The sequence below is a fragment of the Leuresthes tenuis genome, unplaced genomic scaffold (genome assembly GCF_036924035.1).
Source record: "Leuresthes tenuis unplaced genomic scaffold, fLeuTen1.0.hap1 SCAF_23, whole genome shotgun sequence".
Lineage (NCBI taxonomy): Eukaryota > Metazoa > Chordata > Actinopteri > Atheriniformes > Atherinopsidae > Leuresthes > Leuresthes tenuis.
The window spans coordinates 9,124,596-9,148,913 of NW_027325377.1; the positions used below are offsets into that span (position 1 = coordinate 9,124,596).

Sequence of the window (24,318 nt, forward strand, 5' to 3'; positions counted from 1 at the left end):
TTTTGGTTTGAAATCTAGGATTTAAAGGGGAACTCCGGTATTTTTAAACCTGAAGACCAATACTTTAAGACGAATGAATCATCCCAGTAGACGAGTGTATAGAAAAGCCCTCTATAAGCCCCCCGATAGCTGCCAATAACAACAACATTGCAGCTATGAACTAACAGTGCAATAGTACGTGTTCATTCGTCTTAAAGTCTTGGTGAAATAAAGACAGATAATGCCTTATTTAGAGGCTGCTTGATCTATGCCCCCATTCACTCAGCTATATGGATCTCGAAGAATCTAAATATCTAAATGATGGGGATGCATTTCAAGTGCATCACAAGATTGGACACCAAAATAAGTCCCATTACTGTCACTGAGGGCTGAGACACTGCAGATACAGCACTCAGCCAGAGACTGAGAATTATCAAAGTGAAGCACTAACCACTGGCTTGTTTCTTAAAGTGTTCACTTTATTTTTGATGTCTTACATATCCTAACAATCATTACAAAGCAAATGTAAGGTCAATCATTGATGAAAAACAGTTTTAGAACATATATAACATGTGTAGTGACTTAACAATAATACATCACCTTCGTTAAAAACAAAAGAAACAAGAATAAATAGAAGCTTTTGGTTTAATATCAAAGGAAATTGCTACAAAATACCAACTTTGAAGATGTCAAACTAAGAACTACGTCCAGGCTTTACTCACCTTTTAAACAATTTCTTTAATTTGGTACATTCTCCAATAAAAAAGAAAAAAAAAACATACACACACATACATATATATATATTTATATATATATATATATGAACCAAAAGCACAAATTTAAGGCACAATCAGATCATCTGCTGCAAACTGTAGCTGCAGCCTTTGAACACATGAAATGTGCACCATTTGTACAACTATACACTGCAAGAAGTGAATTCAGATTTTAACTCACTGCATCAAATCAAAATATGCATAACTACTTGCATTGTGTTTTATGAATACACAGCTGTTATATAAAAACACAAATGCAAACAGGAATCCCTAAGCTTAGTCAGCCTCCAGTGCTTGCAGTGTATGGGATGTATTGAAATTAGTGTCGCAAACTTTTAATAAGTTCAGTTTGCCTATTTTGACAAAAAAGTGTTAGCATCATCATAGGAGGCCTTTCCGATAACAAGTAGTAGTGACACAAATGGGTGAAACCATGACTAGAAACATGTATCACCAAAGTGTGAAAAGCACATATTGTAAATTCTAGATAAAACATCCTGACCTGTGTGTGCTCCTGATCAGGTCATGTGCACTAAGAGACAATAAATACAATTAATTAAAATGTTCAGAAAAGGAATTCAATAAGGACAAACACCATAAATGACCCAAGTTTAAAGAGGTAAACAAATTTATTAAGGATAGCATTAATTATAACTTGGCAATATAGTGGACTAAACCTGGAGAAGGCTTCAGATAACTGAAACATAGATTGTGTCAAGTTTCTCACAAGCTGAATTTTGACCCACAATGATATGACTACAAAAAAAAGAAAAAAAATTAAAAAAGGAGGGGGTGACAGTTCTACTCTTCAAGCCAGAATGTTGAAATGGTCCTTCTGTGTTTACCTTAAGAATACACATGTACACTGCTACGTTTAAGTGACATGCATGAAAAATGTGCCCTCAAGGTAAACTTTTAATACATATGATGTAATCGAGCTTGTGCTTCAAATCACATGTACTTATAGCAGAAACTAGATTTACGTTCCCATCTTCCACATTTCACTCAGTAATGGTAATCATTAACAGGTTGAACTACTTCAGAAAATTTAAGTGTAGCACTGGAAGCTTACATATAGGACTACAGTTGAATATATTGCAGCCATTTCCATACAATATCCAAATGAGCTCCACTGTGGCATTAGTTAAACTATAGAGGAAAAAGGAGGGAAGATCAAGGTCTATGCACACATCTTAAATACTCGCGAGAAACTTTACTTAGTTTTTTAATTCCATAACATTTGAAATATAAAGATTATAGAAAAACACTGCAACCACTGAACAGCTTTTCTTGCAAATATGCTGTATTGGAAAAAGACTTGGAAAAAAAAATTACATACATTTTCCCATGACAAAAACTGAAGTCTTCCGTGTTGTAAAACAGTGACTGAGCAACAGCAGAAAAGTGCTGTGATGCTGGGAGGGTACAGCAGAATGTTAATGTACAGGAAATGGTCATCTCATGCAAAGCCCGAAGAGTTGGCTGAGCCATGGTGCTGCTGGCAAGGAGTGGCGGTCATGGTGTTTGTGATGTTCTGGTGGAGACTGGAGGCTCTCAGGGGCGTGCTGCAGCCCTGAGCCTGTGGGAAGCGCTGATGATATCGGTCCAAACGCAGATATTTCACCGTCACCAGCTTACCTGGCAAACAAAGTTAGAACCAATAACATACATGAATAACACACTCAAATCACAAAAATAAAACATGGTTGCAAATTGGAGCTGTAATGTTTTCAGTATTTGTTTGAACTTTTTTTGCTAAATTGAAAGTTAAACACATGGTCTCTTAATATATATGACAGTGACCTTTTCTTTTGTAAAAGGTTTATGATTTGTACCGTTCTTTTATAGGCGTGCAGAACATTTTTTCAACTATGGCTGCACCTGATTTAATGTAACGTCGGTGTGTGTATTAAGTCAAAATCTAAATTTATTTTTTTTTAAATATTGCATTTTTCAAATAATTTTCAAATACAAACATTATCCCAATATATTTGGATATATCAGAAACTATCACGAAATAATGATACAGAAGAACGTAAATTGCTTAAGCACCCCAACTCTTGTTCCAACGGTCTTTTTCTTCTTATCATCATAAGGAAAACTATCACAATATCAAGAAGCACACACACACACACACACACACACACACACTCATTGTATGGGAACAATTATAAACCGTTACGAACTTGGTTGCAAAAAAACCCTTGCATGCAGACCTCAAAGCTCTTAGATTTCAAATGAGAAGTTAAGTAAATAGAATGGCAAAAAATGAGAAAAGAAGTCTCTGAAAAAAGCGGACAGGTTTAGTCATTGAGCGACAGCTAAACCTTACTGACACTGCATTTCTTTTTGTCTGAGAAATTGGGCAGGTGCTGGTTAAACCTCTTCTTCACATCCCTAGTTATCCCTACCTTTCTCCGTGTGGCTGTGCGAATAGTCAGTGAGCTGAATACTTGTTCACAACTTCTCATAACAACTCGTCTAAACTCAAACCGCGAGTATTTCTGTTGTTTTCAAAACCCTGCTAAGACTTACTTTGTCCCAGATGTTGCTTTGTCTACCTAGTGGCAGCAGTACATTCAACTGACTGCACTACTTTGAGTTGCACAGGTGAACCAACTTTATCACAGTGGCCATTGTAAGACAAAAATCAAAGTGCACAACATCTCACGCCGTCATCGTAATCTTGATCACCATAATTCCCCCCTGTCAAACATTAAATAGAAGAGAATACCCTGGACTAAGCCGTGTGTAACATTAAAGATGTATGCAGCTCTTCCCCTAACCTCTCCTTGTGCACCTCAAACCCTGGTATGCAGCTCAAGTGAAAAGTATGTCTGGAAACTCAAGGACAGCAGGGATATGGCTGTAGGACAGTTCAGAAGTAGTTTGGCACCATTTGTGTGTGAAAAAGACAAGAAGGTAGACTTTGCATCACGGACCAAATCTTTTCATTTTCAAGGAATGAAAAGCACAAGCACGGTTGCTATAAAATGCTTATTTAATGCCTTATGTCTCACCAGCATTGAAAACTCATTGTCATTAAACTATTCGTTTTTTTGGTTACTGCTAATATGTGTATGCATATTGTGTGTAATTTACCATCAAACCAGGAGCCATGAAGGGCTTTGAAGGCTTTCCCAGAGTGCTCTGCAGAAAGACACTTTACATATACACATCCCTGTGAAGACAACAGGAGGCTCATTGTAACATAACTCGCGACAGCAAACAGCATTTATGATAAATTGTACTTTTCACTCAAAGGACAAACCATACCTCCCGTGAGTTCTTGTCAACGGCAATATGGACAATGCCATCATTGTCACTGCACTTCTCCAAGATGGCTTCATTGATGGCTAAATCCCAGTTCTCCCCAACCTCCCTTAAAACACAAATAAATTTGCAAAAAGTAATACAGGAAAAAAAAAAAGAGAGAAGAAATATATATCTATCTCAACAGCTCATCGAGAGGTACTCACATGATTGGGTCAAACATATTTCTTATCTTTAGGCATGGAGTAAGACTGTTGGGAGGTGAATTCCTCCGGTCCAGAGGGAAAGCTGAAAAAAAAAAAAGAGAATATTTATAACTTGCACAAACGCAAAATACCTTCCATTTGCCCAGACAAAGGCAAACCTTGATGTGAGTCACTGATGACTATAAATTCAAACTTTGGCTCGTCACAAATTTGCTTGAGAATAGGAATTGATGAGTACTGCATTGTGGTTTAAAAGATGCCGGCACAGGAAAACACGCCTGTGCTACTGAACATAAGTGATTGTGTTGGCACACAAGCAGAAGTGGAAAAGAAGTGCTCTGATATTAAGGTGGATGTGAAGCGGAGAATGGCCTCCCACCGCCGAAGTGTGGCCAAAGCAAATCACCTTTAAGTATCACCAAAGAATCAACAGCTGTAGAAAAGTGCGTACGCCAGCCCTGAAGTTGGCGTGAGGCACCGCACATTTCCACATTTTTGTCTTGATACATCTGATCGTTGATGTGAAAAAGGGCGTGCGCCACTTTTTTGTGCATAAAGCCCCTGTTCTTTCTGTTAGTTACTGTTTCAGTTGACAGGGCTGCAGAGGATCCGCCTGAATAGAGTATCCAGTAATATTGGCTGAATGTGTAACATTGGCCTATAATGTTTTATCATAGTGGGGTGACAACTACAATCTGAAAAATATCAGATCATTTACACCTACTTATTCGTACCAATCCGTTAATGCGCCAGCAAATAATTCCAACTTGTACCATGTTAAACATGATCCTTTTTTTTAGGTTTCAAAAGCTAGCTGTGCTATAATTTGAGTTTAGAAATTAATACATTACCTTTTCCTTGCCAAACTTTGGAGGGCATCGAGTTGGTTTTATCACAACTGAGGGAAGGCTGGATCCACCTCCAAACCAGAAAATCTGCTCCACCAATCCTTTGAGTCTCGGTTCGAATTCTGGACTCATTAGCTGAAAGAAAGCGAACAGCTCGCTCCCAAATCTTCTTCATTTTCTTCCTGTAAAACAAGAAGACTTCTGACACATATTCTTGACCAAAGATTAATGGAGTAAATGGAATCCAAATGTAAATTTTATGAACTTGGCACCGCTCTTCCGATGAAAGTTGAAATCAAAAACTAATTCGACATAATTCAAATAAACTACATTGAGGGAAAAAAAAACAAAACAAAAAAAACAGGAAATTATCATTCTAGAATGCACTGCACCATAGTGACACTTTGCTGTGAGTTTCCATGGTCGATTTTTTTTCAACAGACCTAATAAAACAGGGCTCTGTACTCTTTGTAAAACAAATGGCCTACCATAGCACCAGAACTGCCACGGTATATTTTTATCATCTGGTGGTAATTGAAATTCACTTCTCAAAAACTTCTCTATAAACTGTGACACATCTCACCCTCCATCAAAAGATGTGTACACCTCATTTGTCCAACCCTTCATGCACTCGGGGCCTCCACTTCTTCAACAAGCTCTATTAAAGTTTGTATTTCTGCCCTATTGTTGTTGAGTTTATTGCTGTATATTTATTATCCCCGTCTCAAATCTCCCTTTTAAATCGTAGGGTCCATTTTTAGCTCCTTCGTTGCACTAATCACATCTTCTGGATCAGTGTAGATGCCGGGCTAATTTGGCTAATCTCAGGCTCCATGCTGTTGCTAGCCAGATTATGTGTTGTGTTAACATTTACCACTGTGGTGATTTTCTCTCAAATTTGGGGAATTTTCCCTTTGCTTCTATGGTGTTTTGTGCGTCTTCTCTCATTAATCTACCAATAGAATTGACAGTAAAAGTGTGGGTCATTGGATTGAACAGGGAAATCACTTCACAATGCATCTTCTCACTTGTGAAATGAGTTCTTATATTTTCGTACTATAACACATTTAGCTGTATTGCCACTGTGCTTCGGGTTGACATCACTTAGGACTCCTCCCAACACTGAGATGATGGGGACTAAAGCTCATCCATGGCTGTATCATCTCAGACATCTCAAATTTTAAGCTTCCTCCCAGATAGTTCAAAATCTTATACAACTGCAGCGCAGAGAGCATCGTGTGTGACAAAATTATTACCTGGATCGGGAATAACACCAAATAGGAATACGCTGAGGTGTCCACTTTATGCTAAAAGGAGACTTAGGAAAAAAGCCAATAAAGTCACCTGGCAACAGACTCCTCTCTCTTTTTCCATCAGGGAGATGTTACTGCAGCTTTACAGAGAAGATGAGGGTGTTTCTCACACAAAAAGCTGTCTGGGAGTTTGAGGTGGCTAAAGTGGTAAAGTGGTCATTTGCAATTTGGAAACTTGGTGTTTTTAATTTCCTGGGTTCACAATCCACATGTCAAAGAAATGAAACCCCATATTGCCCCTCGTGCATTAATGTGAAGGCATAACCTTAAAAACAGAATAGACAGTGCTGCGAGGATAAGTGAATGCAGACAATTTTGTATTGCACTTTGAAAAGTAAACAGACTTCAAAATAACTATATAATGTAAATGCAGTCCATTAAGCATTTAATTCTATTCACAGCATAGTTGCAACAAAACACAGGTCATATCAACCTAAAGGGTATATACAAAAGTGGAGCCACTGTTTCCATTAGGTTTATATATTAAAGCAAGATAAACACAAAACAAAACCTTTTGTTTAGCAGCTACAACTATAGTTGTAGAAAACTATAGTTGTAAAAAGTATAGCAACAATAGTTGCTTTACTTTTTACAAAGTCTAGATAAGTTAGTCTCAAGTGGAATTTATGTTACTTGTCTCTGATGTACAGGACTTATGGCATAACCCCTGCCAGAGATTAAAAAAAAAAGAATTTAAACTTAAAATCTCAAGTTGAAGCACTGTTTGCACTCACCGCTCCTGTGGCTGAACCAGGGAATCTCTGACATGAGGGATTGGAAGGTAGGGCTGCAGGTCCTGGTTTTCTTGGCAAGCCTCACCATGGTTTCTCAATACATCTGAACAACAACATAGTTGATCCTAAGGTTATTTGTTTTCACAGTGTATTTTGACCTGATACATGCAGGGGCTACATTTTGGTAATGGGTTAGTTTCTTAATTTCTTAATCTGTGTGGTGTTCCTTACCAATGATCCTCTCCACCATGTCATACATTTGCCTGGTCTCCTCCTCTTCCCTTTTCCAGCGATATTTAATGTAGCAAACCACACCCCACACAAAGCCAACCACTACACAAGAGACAAGATCGACTGGTTTAAACACAGTTAATCAAAAACTACTTCTACTTGCTTTTCAGAAACTACGCCTCACATTCAGGGCAGAATTATTATTGTGAGCAGTATATAAAGAAGTCCCAAGCTCTTGAATTTAAGAAGACCCCAAACTAATACTGATGTTATAGAGGCCTACTAAAATGCATGAGCCTAGAACTGGGCAACTTTGCCAACTATCTGGGCATCTGGCAAATAACTAAGTGTGGAAATGTAAGTCAGGAGCTCAAGTAATTAGCTAGGGTAACATCATGGTTTGTGCATGCACTTACTGAAGTTACCTACTGTTGATCATTTCTGTTCGTAGCCACATGTTCAGAGGTTAGTGGGCCACAAACCTACTTAGAAACCCCTCAAGGTTATTGTAATAACTACATTTAATGAAAGCAAAAGATAAAGACCAAGACCCACCTCTACACCAACTAATCCTAATGTAAAACTTAAGAAATCCTAAAAATAAAGCAAGACATTGTATACCTGCTGTCCCCAAAAATAAAGTCTTCCGTGTTCAGAGCACAGTGAAAGTTTTTTTTCTGAGAAGAATTAAGATAAATGTTTGTGCTGAACACTTCATATGCTATTCAGGGATGGGCCATTCATAAACTAACTGATGATTTGAGGCATCACATTCATAAATGAATGAATGTGCATAACAATCATTTTACCAAATGTTACTTTCTTATTTTTTCATGGCGGTTAAGATTCTAAAGCACCCATTTACATGCCTGCACCTCAACTCAGATCTACTCCAGTTAATTGTTAGTGCTCACTTTCCTCTTGGGACCTGTTGGTTTCTGCAGCATGTTTCTGACCTAGAGTTACCTGGGTTACTCTCTGATATCTGTTCCAACACAATAGTTTATTTTACTTTCTTTTTCTTATGCCTTAATCACATTTCTATTCTGCTTTCCATCATGTCAGCTATCGGTAGCATTCAGTACCAATTAGCGACTCTGGCAGGAGCCGAAACTAAGAGCTGCCGACACGCCACAGTCCTGCTATTGTTTGCTTTCATAATGCGGTCTACTCACCAACTCCAACGAGGAGGACTTTGCTAATGACCGCGAGGAAGGCTCGGCGAAAGCGGCACATGAAGGGCATCCTGGGATGTGTGGACTCCAGCCGTGAGATCTCAGACACATCACTCACAGGTTCATCAGCTACCTGCCCAGTCAGCCTGCAAATTCACAGAGTGGTGTACCACGGAGCAAGATCAATGTCGTAGGAATTTGTGAGAGAATTCAGTGTCAAAAAAAAGGAGACTCTCTTTTAACCTGGCTTTAACCACCATGTTAACCCAAACACATAACCTGCTCTGCAGCTGTTTATGTTTAGTTTTGGATTAAATTGTCTGTAAATACTTCCATCTTTTAAATTATAATTTTCATTTTCCTAACAGCAAGATTAGACTCAAACAACAAACAAGTGTCACCAGACAAAAGTATGAGTTTATGTTGATGTCTGACAATGTAAACTAACTTAAAGCACTTAACTGATGTAAAATAGATGTCAGATTGTTTAAAAAAAGAATTTTTTTTAAATATATATATATATATATATATATATGTATTACCGTTTTTAGTCGATACGCCAGTTCAATTTAAAATCTCCAACAACGACCATTTCCTTCAATTCAAATCTGATAATAGTTTCATTAAAAAAGATTAGGAAATCATTAACAGCTGAGGGAGCGCTTTAGCAGCAGACAGTGATATGTTCTGAGTTGGAACAGCCCCCCCCCCCCCCCCCCCCCGCCGATCCTATGAAAAGCACATCATTTGCCCTCGTAGGACTCATTGCTACAGTGCATTCCTATGTCATTTATTACCTTATACCAACATCCTGGCCTGCCCGGATGATCCACTCCAGAGAAGTATGAAGAAATTCCTCAAACTCCTGATTTTGGCCCTTAAACAGACATGTGGCACAGATAACACTGATCAGAGAAATGGTCATTTTTCTGATCTCAAAAACAGAATATAAACTTCGCCAAATGCTTCTGCTTGATAAAAATAAATGTTAAAAGCTAATTTTGCTTGCTACTCTAAATCTCATGCATTTTGCATCTTTTTTTCTTGCCCGTTGTGTACTTCTACTAAACCAGTTTCTGTAAAAACTGAAATGTAAACTCAATATGTTGCATGGTCACAACGACCCACAAAACTTTAAAAATCTTTGCTTAAGAAAAAAAAACAACAACAACAACAACCTTGGAAAGGAAGAAACAAAGAAAATAAGTGTTTTGTAAATAATTAACAAGCCAAAAGAAAACATCAAACATATATGAAACAGAGGTCGATTGATGTTCTACATAATTTTTTTTTACATTTTATCAAATGTTTTTATTTGTATTAACTGTCATGGGCATATTTTTTTCATCAAAGTATTCACTTGTTTCTTTATTTTTGATTGAAATGGCAATCCGTCTTTCATGTGTGGACTTACCAGTAAATATGCCGAGGCCTCATCCATGGATAGACTCCTGTTAGGATGCTGATGGTCTCCACAGTCATGCTGGCCTGAAATCACAATGTGAAACCGTCACTGATAAGACAAAACACACCTCTGCTTACTGACTTCTTGTACTGTATGAATATGAGATGTCTTGGTATCCAATTTCTAAACTGATTTAGCATTGATGTTTACATGAGAGGCACAAAGAGATGCTATCATCTTAATTTCAATATAACAGTCTATAGTCAATGTAATTTCAATAAGCAAAAAATTATTATGCGATACTAAGTCACTCAATATCTATTTCAGCACTGATATCCATTTCTACCAGGTCCATCAAACTGAGGATATTTTTGGTTCCTCTAATAATATAGTTTCTTTTCTCAATTCAAAACATGAAGAACACTTTCTTAATAAATAACAGAACTAATGTTTAGGTGTTTAAATGTCAAAGCCACTATAGTTCAAACTAACTTTAAGATCAGTGCTAGTTTGAAACTCAATTTCACTATAGTGTAACGACTCACTTACACTGCTATAAGTGTTCATTTGTGACAATCAACCTGGATACACAGACAAATAATGCCTTCGAGTTACAACACTGAAATAGCCTAATGCTCAGCAGTAGGACAATAGCTACCAGCGATGATGGCCAAGTGGTCGTGAAGACTGAGGAGGAGCTTTAAGATGACATCTTTTTCTGCCTTTTCCTGTAAATATAAATAATTAGTGGACATAAAACAAACAGAAGTGCATATATACCAGTCCACTTGTTTCATACCGTATTGGACAAATGCAAAGTCCAATCCAATACCAAGGCCATTGTCAGACACAATATACAAAATATCAATGGCTTCATGAATCTGTTAAAAGTGATTAGTCACAAATATGTTAAAATTCCTCACATTTTTATTTCCACAAACCTATGACACAAATTATGAGAGCCATGCTGGCCACACAATATGTGCCACTCAGAAAAACATGGACTAAGTCTAGAAAGTGACGCTGATGGGGGATTTGATTATCACTAGCTGACAATTTTTCAGTATTTGTTCTTCTTTGGTTCTTTTGTGGCAGCATTCTATTCTAAAATCATGACCCATCTCTACTATCCATCTAATGGAATAATCTATTGTATTTCTTTGAAAAGCAGACCATAAGCAGAAGAAAAACAGTTCCACGGAATATTCGATGCAGTAATGGAAAATTGAAACATAAATGTTACCAAATAAGACTGAGGTTAAAAATTGTTAAGGAGAGCACAAGAGGACTCATTAGTCGGCAAAAACTCAGCTGCCATCAAATTATTGGAAATGTTTAAAATGGCTTTTGATAAGTAGTGACATTTTCCATTTTGGTATGGTTAGACTCTACATATGACTCTATACAAACAAACTCTTCCCTGCTCAATTTTTCTTCTAAAACAAGTATCCCCTTGTCATGGGCACTGTAAGCTGATTGTCACAACTTTCATTTGTGTGCGAACGTATATGCCGGGAGACATTACGAGACCAAATCCGAATTTGCAACAGACTTTCAGCATATACAAGTGTGTGCAAATATCTTGAAGGAGTGATCATAACAACTTTGCTCGTAGAGCTCAACTCTAGTCAGATGAGACACGAAAGCCTTAATTTATACTCTTGATTGATTCGTAATCCATCCCCATAATTTCCCCTTGCACTCAAATGAGTTTTGCAGTTCAGGCCCTCAGAATTTTAAATTGCACATAGAATTGTTATTGTGAATGTCGCTCTGTGCAGTACCATGGGCACCTTCATAAACACCAACTGCTCTTAGTTTCTATAAATACAGACTGTACAATAAAAGCAAATAGCAGAGGCAGTAAGAATCTTAATATTAATTATGCCCCATTAGATTGCCATCTGAAATGAACACATTGTTTGTGCGCCTTACATGTTTAATAACAACCTTGCAGTCCAAAGAATTAAAAAAAAGGGAAGAATGTCAGAAGGGTCAACTTTATACTTACATATAAGGAGTCAAACTCACTGCCAAATGGGTGGCTCTTAACTGTAAAGAAGAAAAAAAAAAAAAAGAAAAACAGGAGAAAAGAGGAAAAAAAACATGGTCATTAAACAACACTGTATACGATACACATCACATATGAAACCACAAAGTGTATTAATAGAGAAGAAAACCATTTACAAGCTGACTCAGTATTTGTTTATATCTTATGTGAGTCAGTCCCTGCACATGGACCACACTGACCCCTACCACTTTGTCTATTAGTTACACCGGTCCAGTACAAAATTAGAAGAACTGCTTAAATCAACTCAACTCGAAACTTTTAGATATTTTCCCATCTTAACTGCTTTTCTGAAGAAGCTCTTGTAATTGAGAAAATAAACAAAATAAGCAGTGCTATGCGTACACGTCATTATGTAATTAATCTAATTTAACTGACTGACACAATACTGATTTGCTTTGCATATCAATTTAGTAGCCAGATTCATTTAAATTCTTCTGCAAACTTTTAGGCCTAAATGTGACCCCAGAAGTTGGTAAATAGTGGATCCTTCTTCAGATTGCTATACAAGGCTTCAAATTATATTGTTAACTGAGCATCTTAAGAACACACATTGATGTTTTTTTTTTTTCCCCCTTTCTTTAAATGAATGCTATAAACACACATGCAGCAGTTTCATCAGTGTCTCTGTCTTTGGACTGTTCATGTTTCAAGAAACGGTTGGTCAAGGCAACTTAATGTAAACTTTATCTCTGGATGATAATAAATGACCTTCAAAACTTTTGTCAGCTTCAGCTTTTAAAATTGTGAAGTACGGTATTTGCCCTTAAATCTATCAAAACACAGTTTATGCATCATGAACACAGCATCAGGCTTAAAGCAACACAAAAGAAGTTTGCGATCTTTAAAACTATGCGCTTGTGACCGTTTTAAAGTGCATCAACCTTTGTTATGCATAAGAGATCCAAAACAACAAACAACCTAAAACAACATCAAGTTTTTGTCTGACTTACTAAATAGCCAAATCCACTTGCTAAATGGCCAAATAATTGTTAAGTTCTGAAATGAAAATGGGGGCCTTCTAAAAACTTTAATTCCAGAATTTTGTCCATGCCTCTGGTAGTAAGAGTTAACTCCACAAACACTGACAGGACTCATACTTAGGATATCCAAGTCACAAACAGTGTATTGTGCCTCCATGGCAACAGTGACTTCTCTCTGCACCACTGGTATATTTGCTGAATGTTGTGAAAAATATCACTTGCAGTGCGCACATACAGGACTGTCAAACCAGCCATATAATATAAGTTATATTGTGAGATATAAGAGATTGACCTACAGCTCATATTTGTATGAAAATGCATCCAAAAAGTCTTGGTTAAAAGTATATTAAGGCCATACAGCTTTGTTGTTTATTACATAAAATGGATTATGTTGCTGCTAATCTGATTGTGGTTTAATGGCTGAAGAGTCAAACTAACCTACCAAAAATACATTAAGTCATTAGAGATTGGGGGCAATATTATTTTCACAACTCAACTCCAGTTCTTATGCTGTCCTATTCTTATTCAATTTGCATTTTGTCACTTTATGCAGTGATAAGATTTGTCGCTCTCCATATCCTCTATACTGGTCATCTCTTTAAGCTACATCAATGTGTAAAGGTCTTTTATGCAAGAGATGCATAACTTTCATGGCTTCATAGGCTTTGGCATTCAATCATTCACATAATGGTCACTTTGACATTAATGTTTCTCACATATCATTAATACATGCATAAAACATGAATGTGAAATAAAGAACCACAGTGTGAATGCAATATTCTAACAATGTCACATCACTTTAATAATGTTGCCAAGCACTGCAGTGAATGGAAGCTGCTAAACAGATTTCTTTCATACGTTTTCACGGTTATAATTGTGAGGGTTTAATTACACTATAGCATTGGCATAGTTGTTATCAACTTGAAAAAAAATGTAACGTTTACCTCAACTGAGAACACCACCATCACACATTCCCTTCTGTTTGTCAGGAGAGAAAATGCAGCACTACATAAAACCCTTTAGTCTTCTGAAAGTTTTCCCTAAACCTCTTGTTTTGCCATAAAAATTCCTATCAACCTAACAAACATGAAGCATTGTGTTAGAACTAGGGATGGCATGAGAACCGATACTTTGGTCCCAAGTCGATGCCACAATTCTAAAAACGTGACGGTACTCGTTCTTCTACAGTACCATAGGTACTGGGGATGAAATTCCTCCGGACGTGACGTGGGCAGCATATACACCTACAAGTGTTCTAGTGTGCCGTTAAATGCCAAAAGAACACGGGAGATGGCAGAGGCAGTGACAGTCCCGCCTCGACTCGTTGAAAAGAAAAATAGAAAGAGTAGTGTCTGGAAGTACTTTACATTTAGGGCAGATAATCAGGGATTTATAATAGATTCGCAAAAAACATCCAGATTTATTCAAAGAACTCAAGGTGATTGAGTTTCAAGTCATGTTAACGTTCACTTTGCGGGCAAATTCACACCCATTGTTCTCAGTTGAATTGCTCAGGAAGTATTCGTCGCAGAGAGATAACAAGTATATCACGTGAAAGAGCGGGGGTGCCTATCCAAAGATGGTAACCGTTTGTCTATGCGACAAAGTGTTATAATTAAAAATGCAATCCGAATACAGCTCTGCGCGTCCATCTCCACACTCATTACTCTTGTTTGAATTACTCACAAACTCCTCATCGCACAGATATGAAACACATATCACAAGAAACAGCGGAAACAGAGCTTTGCAAATAACAACTGTACATACCAAAATAATCCCATTATGAAGACAACAAATAAACAGAATGTCTTTGCAAAGTGCGTCTGAATAAGTTGCGGAGTCCCCGTCACCATACAATGCACTGTATATCAAAATAAACAGCAGTATTTCAATTTATTACTTGAATGCTACATACAATCGTTCTTTTCTTGTAATGTTAATAGTATATTCTTTTTATTCAATACTTGGAGGCGACATGCCAGATCACGGCTGGTTTTCAATGTTCAATTGTTTTTAATAAATGAGTATGTTCAAGTACATGAAATTTATTGTTTTTGGTTTTTTTTGACCGTGGTATCGATTTGGGTATTGAGAGTCGTGGAATTTCACTGGTATTGGTATCGACTATTAAATGTCTGGTATCGTGATATCCCTAGTTAGAACAGTGGTGGATGAGAGTGGTTGAAAAAGTAAAGTTCTATGGCCAGACAGAGCAATGTCCTTCAGCTATGTCCTCATAATCTAAGCCAAATAAACAAAGTGTAAAACCCTCTTTGCATCAATGTTGATTGTGAAAGTACAACATGGGGGGATTGAAGTTGATCCAATGCTGAAATGCCACTGTGACAGGAGGTAAGGTGGTTATAAAGGCAAAGCGATCTAGGTATGCATGTATGTATGTATGTATGTATGCATGGGCAAGTTGGCATCACGAAACATGCCACTCTACTGCATGACTGGCGTCTATCTGAATGCACAATACTGTTTATTACAGTATCCAAAAGCCAACCAAGAGCATAAGATGGGTTTTTACATGCCTTTTACAACTGTAACCAATAGCACTTTGCTAAACAGCAGAAAAGGCTCTTAATAACCTAAATATATAATTTCCATCGATTTTAAAGCCCTGTATTGAGTTTTACTGTGTATAACTTGCAGATGACCTGCAAAATACCAACATATCCCGTTTTTCTTTCCTCCCGAGAACATAGTGTGCTTGTTATATGATAAAACTGCACTTTAAGGAGAATAGAAATGAAGCTGGTACTTGCAGCTGTGTCTGAGTAACCTTGACTGTAGCTAGGGAGGAATGGTAGACAAGATAAAAATGTTACACTATACCCAAGGAGCGATGACGCGACAATGTGCATTATAAGTGAATAGTTTTGGTTTCAGTTGTCAGAGAAGCTCTGTACCTTGTACTGTGTTGTTCTCTCTTGCAAGACATTAAAAACCTCTTATCTCCTCAGAAAATAACTGATTATGTGCCTTACTAAAATTTCCACCACAGCTGACATCACTCTCAGCACTGCTCAATTATAAACTGCTGCAGTCAGATAAAGAGATAAGCTCACAGCAGTGGTGGGTTAACTTGGCATTTGATGAACTGATTGATCTTGTTATCCAATTAATAATTAACAAGGCTGTCCAACAGTCATGTTTTGACAGTGTATAAGGTAAATAAATTATACTGGGTTAGGGCTCTTTATCTGTCAATACTTTCAACTCCTCACATCAATCGCCTTTTTGTTTACATTACACAGTGTGCCTGTTAGGCAAATAATGGTTTATAATTGCAAAAGGGACTCCCGGGTGACGCTATGGAGTAGACAGACACGTAGACTCGCAGCTCCACCGGACCCGTTAATAAATAGCCGATAAAGTAACAAAAAGCAATAAATTAGTACCACACTGCAAGAAAAGGTCGCTAAAGGAATGAGTCAGAAAACAGGCAAGAAAGACATGAAAGTCGGTAAAAATGACAATGTTGTAACAGCTTCCAAGCAGCTAACATCAGCTGAAGCTACACTGCTGAAATCAGCCAGCGATGCTGGCGGGGAATCAGTGATGCTGGCGGAGCGGAGGAAACTTTGACAGGAAAACAGTGACTCCTTTCGGGACTTGAAAGCATCTCTCTACCGAGTGGAGTCATCCATGGAGGAATTAAAACAACGAACTGGGAGGCTAGACAGAAGATTGACCGACGCCGAGAACAGAGTGAGAACAACGGAAGACAGAAGTAGAAGGCAGGCAAGCACTGGGCTATCTGTTGCAGAGTGAGGCTAATCTCACTGTCAAATGTGATGACATGGAAAACAGACTCTGTCGCAACAACATCAGGCTGTATGGAGTTCCAGACTTTCTGAATACTTTGTTAGAGTTTCAAGGAGATGTCGACTTCAAACCAGAGAGAGCGCACAGAGCGCTCAGTCCAAAGCCCAAAGCCGCATCACCGAGATCCATTATGGTTTGGTTTCTGGACTTTAGTGAGAAACAAAAGGTGCTGCTGCAGGCTTGGAAGCAAAGAAATTTTCAGTTCCTAGAGCATATAATTTATTTTGACCATGACTACCCACCTGACCTGCAGAGCAAAAGGAAGAAAGTCAGAGAGGTGATTAAAAAGTTAAAAGAAAAGAACATCAGAACTCAGTCTCCATTCCCAGCCCAGCTAAGACTCTTTGGATGGTGGCACAAAACTGTTCCCCTCACTCCTGAAGGCAGAGTCAACGTTGAAAGAATTTGGCATTGAAACAGCTATGAAGGACAGAGAAATATTGGAAAGGGAACTGACACGAGAGGGATGGACAATACAACAGAACCAGAGGAAGAACCAACAGCTGAATCCAGCGGAGGTCAGAGACATTATTCAAGGGCGACTTCAAAGAGGTGAGAGTCAAAGATGAAAACACAAAAGATTAGATCGGTGACGAAGGATGACAAAAAACACTTGCCGACTCGATTGGTGATGATCAAAAATAATAATAATAAATAATAGCAACAGAGAGAAAGAGTCACTATGAGACTGGACTTGTGATGAAAAAGATCACCATCTAATATGAGGCGAACTTTGCTATCGAGGCGACGTGGTTTCTGTAAAAATACTTTTAATTATAAAAATGGACAAGTTGACGGTAGTGAGTTACAACATAAATGGAGTTAATCATCCCATAAAGAGAAAGAAAATTATGAACCAGCTGAAACGGTTCAATCGTGTTACCTCAGGAGACCCACCTTAATGATATAGAACACAAAAAGCTTAGGAGGGAATGGGAAGGGCAGGTTTTCACTGCTTCATGGGAAAAGGGTAAAAAAAAAAGAAAGAAAAAAAGTTGCAATTCTGGGCCATAGATCACTAGGTTTTACTTCAGAGAAGACATACTAAGACAAGAAGGGGTGCTACATTTTGGTTACGGATACAATCAGCAGGGTTAAGATGTGCTTTTTAAACAAATGAAGATGACCCAAACTTCTTTAAAGAAATCACAGCTCTTTTAACCACTCAGGCTGAAGGATTTATTATAGTGGGAGAGGATTTTAATTGTGTGTTGAACCAAAAGTTAGATAAAAATCCTTTTAAACAGGGACCTATACTATAGCAAACTAAGGTATTGTGCAATATGGTTGAGGATTATGTCAATAAACCTGGCAAACGAAAACAACCTTAACAATGGAGAATGAATATTTCACTGCTGAATCATCCAGAGATAATTCAAAGTATAAAAAAAAAAAAAGATTGGAACAAATATATGGAACACAGTGATAATGGAGAAGTTTCAGTATCCAACTTATGGAAAGTGACAAAAGTTATGTTGAGGGTGATATTGATTGCTCTGTCATCCAAAATAATAAAAAAAAAAAGGTTGTGATAACGAACAAGGAAAATTAGAAAAACTCAAACTGTTTCTCTTACAGACCAATAAATTTGCTCTGCTGCAACGCGAAAATTTTAACCACAATATTGGCAGTTCGTATTCAAAAGGGCATACATACAATAATCAAACCAGACCAAACTGGGTTTATACCGGGTCCTCAAGGGATAAACAATATTAGGAGAACTTTAAATGTGATTTCAGTGCCAAAACACAAATAGGAATCCTTAATGCTTCTCAGCCTACATGCTGAAAAAGCATTTGATAGGGTGGATTGGAAGTATTTGGAACACACATTGGGAAAAAATAAATTTCGTCCAGATTTCACCAATTGGATTGGGGTGTTATATTCAGGACCGATGTCAAAAGTGCTGGTGAATGGGTAGAGGAACTAGACAAGTATGTCCCGTCTCGCCCTTACTATTCGTTATTACTGGGGGGTTCCACCGGGGATGTAAACGTCACGTAACGGCTGCACCACGGTTTAATTTAATTTAATCTGGAACATAAGCGAGACTGCGAGATCCCGCAATAAACCGTGTATCAAGGAAACAACAAACAGCTTACGTTGCTTCTCCAACGTGGAAGAACCTGTTGATCTGACCATCTAGCCTCTACTTTTCTGCTTCTATAATGTGAAGTTGTGATCGGCTACATGAACTACGTATTGTGTTTTTTTATTTTGAGGGGTGGAAGTTTATTTTGTTGATTCTGTGTCGGATTTCCTTTGCTGGTGCAATCTGCTCCGTTGAGCTTGACACGGTTCAGCAACGGCTCCGTCAAAAATAGAAGTGCAGTGAATGATAGTGAGAGCCGCTGCTGAGAAGTTACACAGCGCACCCAGTGGGCGCACTCTCACTGACTAGAGTGGCAGCGATCAGCAACGGTGATTGTGGCACAGCTGTTACGCCCCCTGTGGAAACTGGGCTTTAGTATTGAACCCTTGTCTGAAATTATACGAGTAGACCCTACAATTTATGGAGTTTCAATTGATGGGGTGACTCATAAAATCCAATTTTATGCAGATTATGTTTTTCTGTATGTTACTGACCCTTTGAATTTATTTCCAGTGCTTTTAACCTTTTTGGGGGGAATTTAGTGAAATATCAAGTTACAAAATGAATTAAACAAAATCAGAGGCCACTATGTTAGTAGGCAAGTGGCCTACAGAGTTAGATAAAAAAAAGAAGAAGTTACATTTAATTTTTTTGAAAGGAGATTTAGACAATTAGGCATAATGATTACTGCACAAACATCACATCTATTTAATGAAAATTAAGGCAGATTAATCACACAAATAAAATCAGACTTGACTTGATGGGGGATTCTTTCTCTGTTTCTCTTAGGTAGAATTGAAACAGTCAGGACGAATGTACTTCTTCGATCGGCATATCTCTTCCAGTCGCTGCCTATTTGGATAGAGATTAGCTTCTAATCTCAAAATGTGGGATAAAATGATTTCTGCTTTTATTTGGCAAAAGCAAAACCCTAGTATTGGACAGAAGTTGCTATTTAGCCCAAATTTAAACAGGGTTTTCCCTGCATAGAGCATTTGGTGGCAGCCGCCACCGCCTAATTCCTTATCACCACCAGATCACGGCTGGTTTTCAATCTGTAATTTCACCAAGCGTTTCCCTGTCAGGACCTGTCATTTCATTCATATGCAACTGCAGTTGCAAATAACCACCAGTAGTGGCGGTGGTGCTGTGTCAAAATTATCACTGGCCGACATGTCAAACAAAGCATCTTTTACTGCCACGTCCAGAAAGACTAAGAAGAGGAAGTTTTCACTGCAACGAAACACATCCAGTTCCTTTTAAAAAGTTAATGTTACATGCTACATAAATTCATATTACCAATATTAGTTAACGATATCAGTTTTGCAGGTATGGCGAAATGGAGGATCAGCGAATTTTTCATAAAAAACGAGTGCGAGAAGAGGAGAGAAAAGACAGGTGAGGGAGTGTAGATACTGAAGACAGGCGGCTAAAATGCAGTAATTCGTGTTATTGATGAGATGTGGTAAATTTGGCAGATATGAAAGCAATACAGCTCAGATGTTGAGAGCCTATTTTCCGCACTCAAGACTAAGATATGATTGAGAATACTATCACGAGTTATTTTTTTAAGATTAAAAACACCCCTGCACAACATACTTAAGGAGAGGCACCTGGATGTATGCTGTAAGGTGGCCACTGATGGTCCAAACCAGGAAGTCTTTGAGTAAAAAGACTGCATCAGGAGGTTCTACAGGATGAAACCAAGGAGGGCCAAATGTTCTGCCACTGGCTGTGCCTTGTGCAAGTAAATGGTGGTTAAGCTTCCATGTAATTGAACTGAATGTTAAACAAAGAACATAAAAAATAAATTTATATAAATGAATTAAAATAATACTTTTTTTTTTATTTTAACTCACGTAATTACAACTCCTAAAATAGACTGCTAGTAAAACACTTGTTTGAGCCAGTTGAAGGCACAGTGCATGTGCACCTGTGAGCCCACGATCAGGTACCACCATCAACTCATTTTAAGCCAGGAAAAACCCTGTATAGAATGCTGACTGAATCTGTTGCTGCATTCAGCATTGGCCTGTTGCTGGCAACCTGTAGTGTTGTAATGTTATGACTGTCAGCCCATTTGGAACTGTGAGCACTGATGGCTATTTGGCCACCATGACATGAGGCAGTACATTATTCATTTGCTTTTTTTTCTTTTCTTAAAACAAACCACAAAACCCCCTACAAAAAAAAAGTATTTGCTATATCTGATATTTAATCATTACATTTATCAGAGAATTATTGCATCCTTTGACCCAAAAGATAAAGAGGTGAAGAAGAGGAGAGTATAAGAAAGGGAGAGATAATCAGTTTGCAACCATGCAAAATTAGCCTTTTCGTGTGGAAAAGGCTAACAGAAGAACAATTGATCAGAGTTAGTTAAGTTTAAAAACTGAGCAAAGTGCTGCCAGAAAATAATGTACATGAATACCTACACACCTGACAGCAACCTTCAGACAGTACAGTGTCTAGCATCGTTTAGAAGTCTTATTCTTAAATAACTTAAAACATATATATCATGTCAACTATCAAGTAAAACTCTAAAAAGATCTCTGGGCTGGGCTAAGCCTCAATGTTTCAAGATCCTAACAATGCCTCTGGTCAACATTGCAACTGGTCAGAGCTTTTTTTTTGGCAACATGTGGAGGACTTAATCAATGCTCGGCAAGTGGACATAGTCTAATGCACTTTTGTGAGAAAAACAATGTCCCTCATGAGATTAATAAATTATCTCTCTGAAAGCACATCAAATTAACTATCTGGACAGTTTTCAGGTAATCGAAACATGATATATACCAAGTTTGATTGAGATTGGAACAATTAAGAAATAATAATAATAATAATAATAAAGAGAGCACTCAAAGAAAATAAATAACTTGTGTTATTATCATTATTTCTGATATCTGCACAAAACTGAGTAAATATGTGAAGTACAAATATGTCCCAGCTGCATGTATGCAAAAGTAGTTACGCTTCAATAAACTGTAATAATAATAATAATAATATTATAATAATAATGAGGATGATAACAGAAACCACAATAATTGTTGTGATTCCTTTAAGAAAATACAGGGTGCCGAAAGTGTGACCAAGAAAGGCATCCCTCTACTTGTCAAACGGAATACCAAAACTATTGAGCCATTCTGCCCTGAACACTGCATTTACATTAGGAAAAGCTGAAATAGCACATTTTTGTTAGATACTTACTGACGCCATCCACCTCAGAAGATCCAGAGCCCCTCATCCTGAGATACATTAGGCCAAGCAGCAGAAAGAAGAGGCAGGCTGCCGTGAGCAGGAACATGGACAGATAATGGGCGCTAAAGCTACCAGAGGAGGCTAGCTCTTCCCTTTTAAACTGCAGGAGCAACTCATCCTCAGGTACTGATAGCTTTTTATTCAGTACTGCCTGACTGCAAGAGTGGTTTGGAGCGGAGATGTGATTGGAGTGGTTGCCCTTGTACATCTGTGACGGGCTGCTGTAGCCAGAGAAGCGCGGTCTCAACCCAATGCTGAACGTACTTGTGCTATTACTTCTAAGTGTTCCGTCTTCACCGTAAACGTGGTTGTTTTTCCCAGCCTTCCCTCCATGGTCCTCAATAAGGGACACGTAGGGTTTTCTGTGAAACCTGTGGCTCCGCGAATCTCCCGTTGAGTTTAAGTTACTTCCCTTTGATTCATCTTCATCCTCCCCACGGCTTCCCATCATGTTTCGAGTCCCAGACGTATAAACTGCACAGTTTTTCTCTCCAATATGAAACCCGGAATCGTCTACAAGAGTAGAGAACGGTTCAATCGTGTGGCCGCGTCGAGGTTCCAATCTATTCCGCTGTCGATCTCTGGCGCCAGGGCCCACAACTTCCTCGTCAGAGTCTGAGTACTCTCCAGCTAGTTTTGTAGTGTTCAGGCGAGACGCCCCACGACCATTTACAGAGCGTGAATTCTTCAGTTCTTCCTCGCAACCATCCTCGTCCCCTGATTCGTCATAATGCCTAGAACTCTCAACAACTCCCCAACTCAACGAGACATTTCTCTGTCCGTCTGGAGCCGGGGATGAATTGATATTCAGAGTAGTCCCAGCGTCACGTTGCCTCTTGATAGCCTCAGTCAGTGGTGTAACCGGTTTTATCTTCGGTTGTTGTTGACAACCAGTGCCTTGGTTTGACCCCCCACTGTGACCAAGGCCCTTTCTTTTCAGTGGAATTTCAGCGTCAGACTCGTCGGAGCTGAAGCCGAGGACAGAGGACTTCCGGCCCGGTCTCCTGCTTGAGCTCGGGTGCGTGACGTCATGTCTAACTGGCCTGGTTACCGCCGTGTACTTACTGCTAGTAGTGCTAGTAATGGCCCCGCTGCCACGGGCTTTACCTGGTTTGCACCCTCGCTGTTTTTGCTCTTCACGAAACTTCTTCAATTTTTTCAAATACACCGGGCGAGTGTTTTCGGTGACTGGTCCTGGAGAATAACCAAAGTACTTCAATTGGGAAAAAAGCTCCTCGTCTGTTAACTGCGTTGACGCCATCTTGGGGATAAAAAAAAAAATCCCTTGAACAAGGTTCTTATTTTTCCGTTTTTATGGCGGGTGGCTACTAGCGTAAAGCTGCATTACTGCCACCTACCAGACCGGAGGTTCGACAGGAATTTTAATATTTTTTATACTATTATATTATTTTTTAAAATTTATTTTGAATACTATTTATTATATTCCAAAAACAATAGCAATAAAGAACAGAAGAAAAAAATAAAGAAAATAACACTTTTTCCTGTGACATAGTTAATTATATGAAGTCCAGTCTTGTTACACTTCTGGTGTTTTTATAGGCTTAATTATTGTGATATAGTCAGTAAATTAAAGAACAATAGCAATCAGGTCAAAGTAATTTTCTTTGTTTTGTATTTATGAATATTAAGTTTTCCCTGCAAAATCATCACAATGTATTAAACATTTGAATTGTTATCAGGGTTCTCCAGTGCATCCAAAAGTTTTTGGAGTGCACAGATCACACCGATATGCCTAATATTTAGCAGATATCTTAATTTTTTGTTTCTTTTTTGTATGTGTCTATCTCCAAACTGTTTTCAGCTCCTTTATACAACATGTAAGTTGCCTCTTTTATGTCTCATAAAGTTGGAGTTCAAATAATGGTATAATATTATGATACACAGAGCTGTCTGTTTGTTTACATATGTATGTTTGTCCTTGTGCGGTATGTAGTGAGCCCATAAAAAAGATTACATAGGACAAGACTTGGTACCACATCAGTGTCTTGAATATCAAAACAATATGACTAAAAGTAATTAAGATGATGTTAATTATCCTATTTATTTAATTGTTGATTTGAAATCATGAAAGGGTACACTGAATAAGAGAATAACAATAACCCACAGCAGATGTTTTAACATGTCT

General features: G+C 38.1%; 1 protein-coding gene across 1 annotated transcript; it reads right to left on the reverse strand.

The window, feature by feature from the left end:
• Positions 1–1,362: 1,362 nt before the first annotated feature.
• On the reverse strand, positions 1,363–23,466 carry lemd3 (LEM domain containing 3). Its single transcript, XM_072377058.1, has 13 exons — positions 22,122–23,466; positions 11,949–11,989; positions 10,596–10,665; positions 9,947–10,020; positions 9,330–9,409; positions 8,533–8,678; positions 7,358–7,459; positions 7,127–7,229; positions 5,083–5,261; positions 4,232–4,313; positions 4,029–4,134; positions 3,855–3,933; positions 1,363–2,390 (listed from the first exon to the last, which is right to left on the reverse strand). The coding sequence occupies exons 1-13, from the start codon at positions 23,431–23,433 to the stop codon at positions 2,212–2,214; spliced, it is 2,553 nt and encodes an 850-aa protein (XP_072233159.1). The 5' UTR covers positions 23,434–23,466; the 3' UTR covers positions 1,363–2,211.
• Positions 23,467–24,318: the final 852 nt, after the last annotated feature.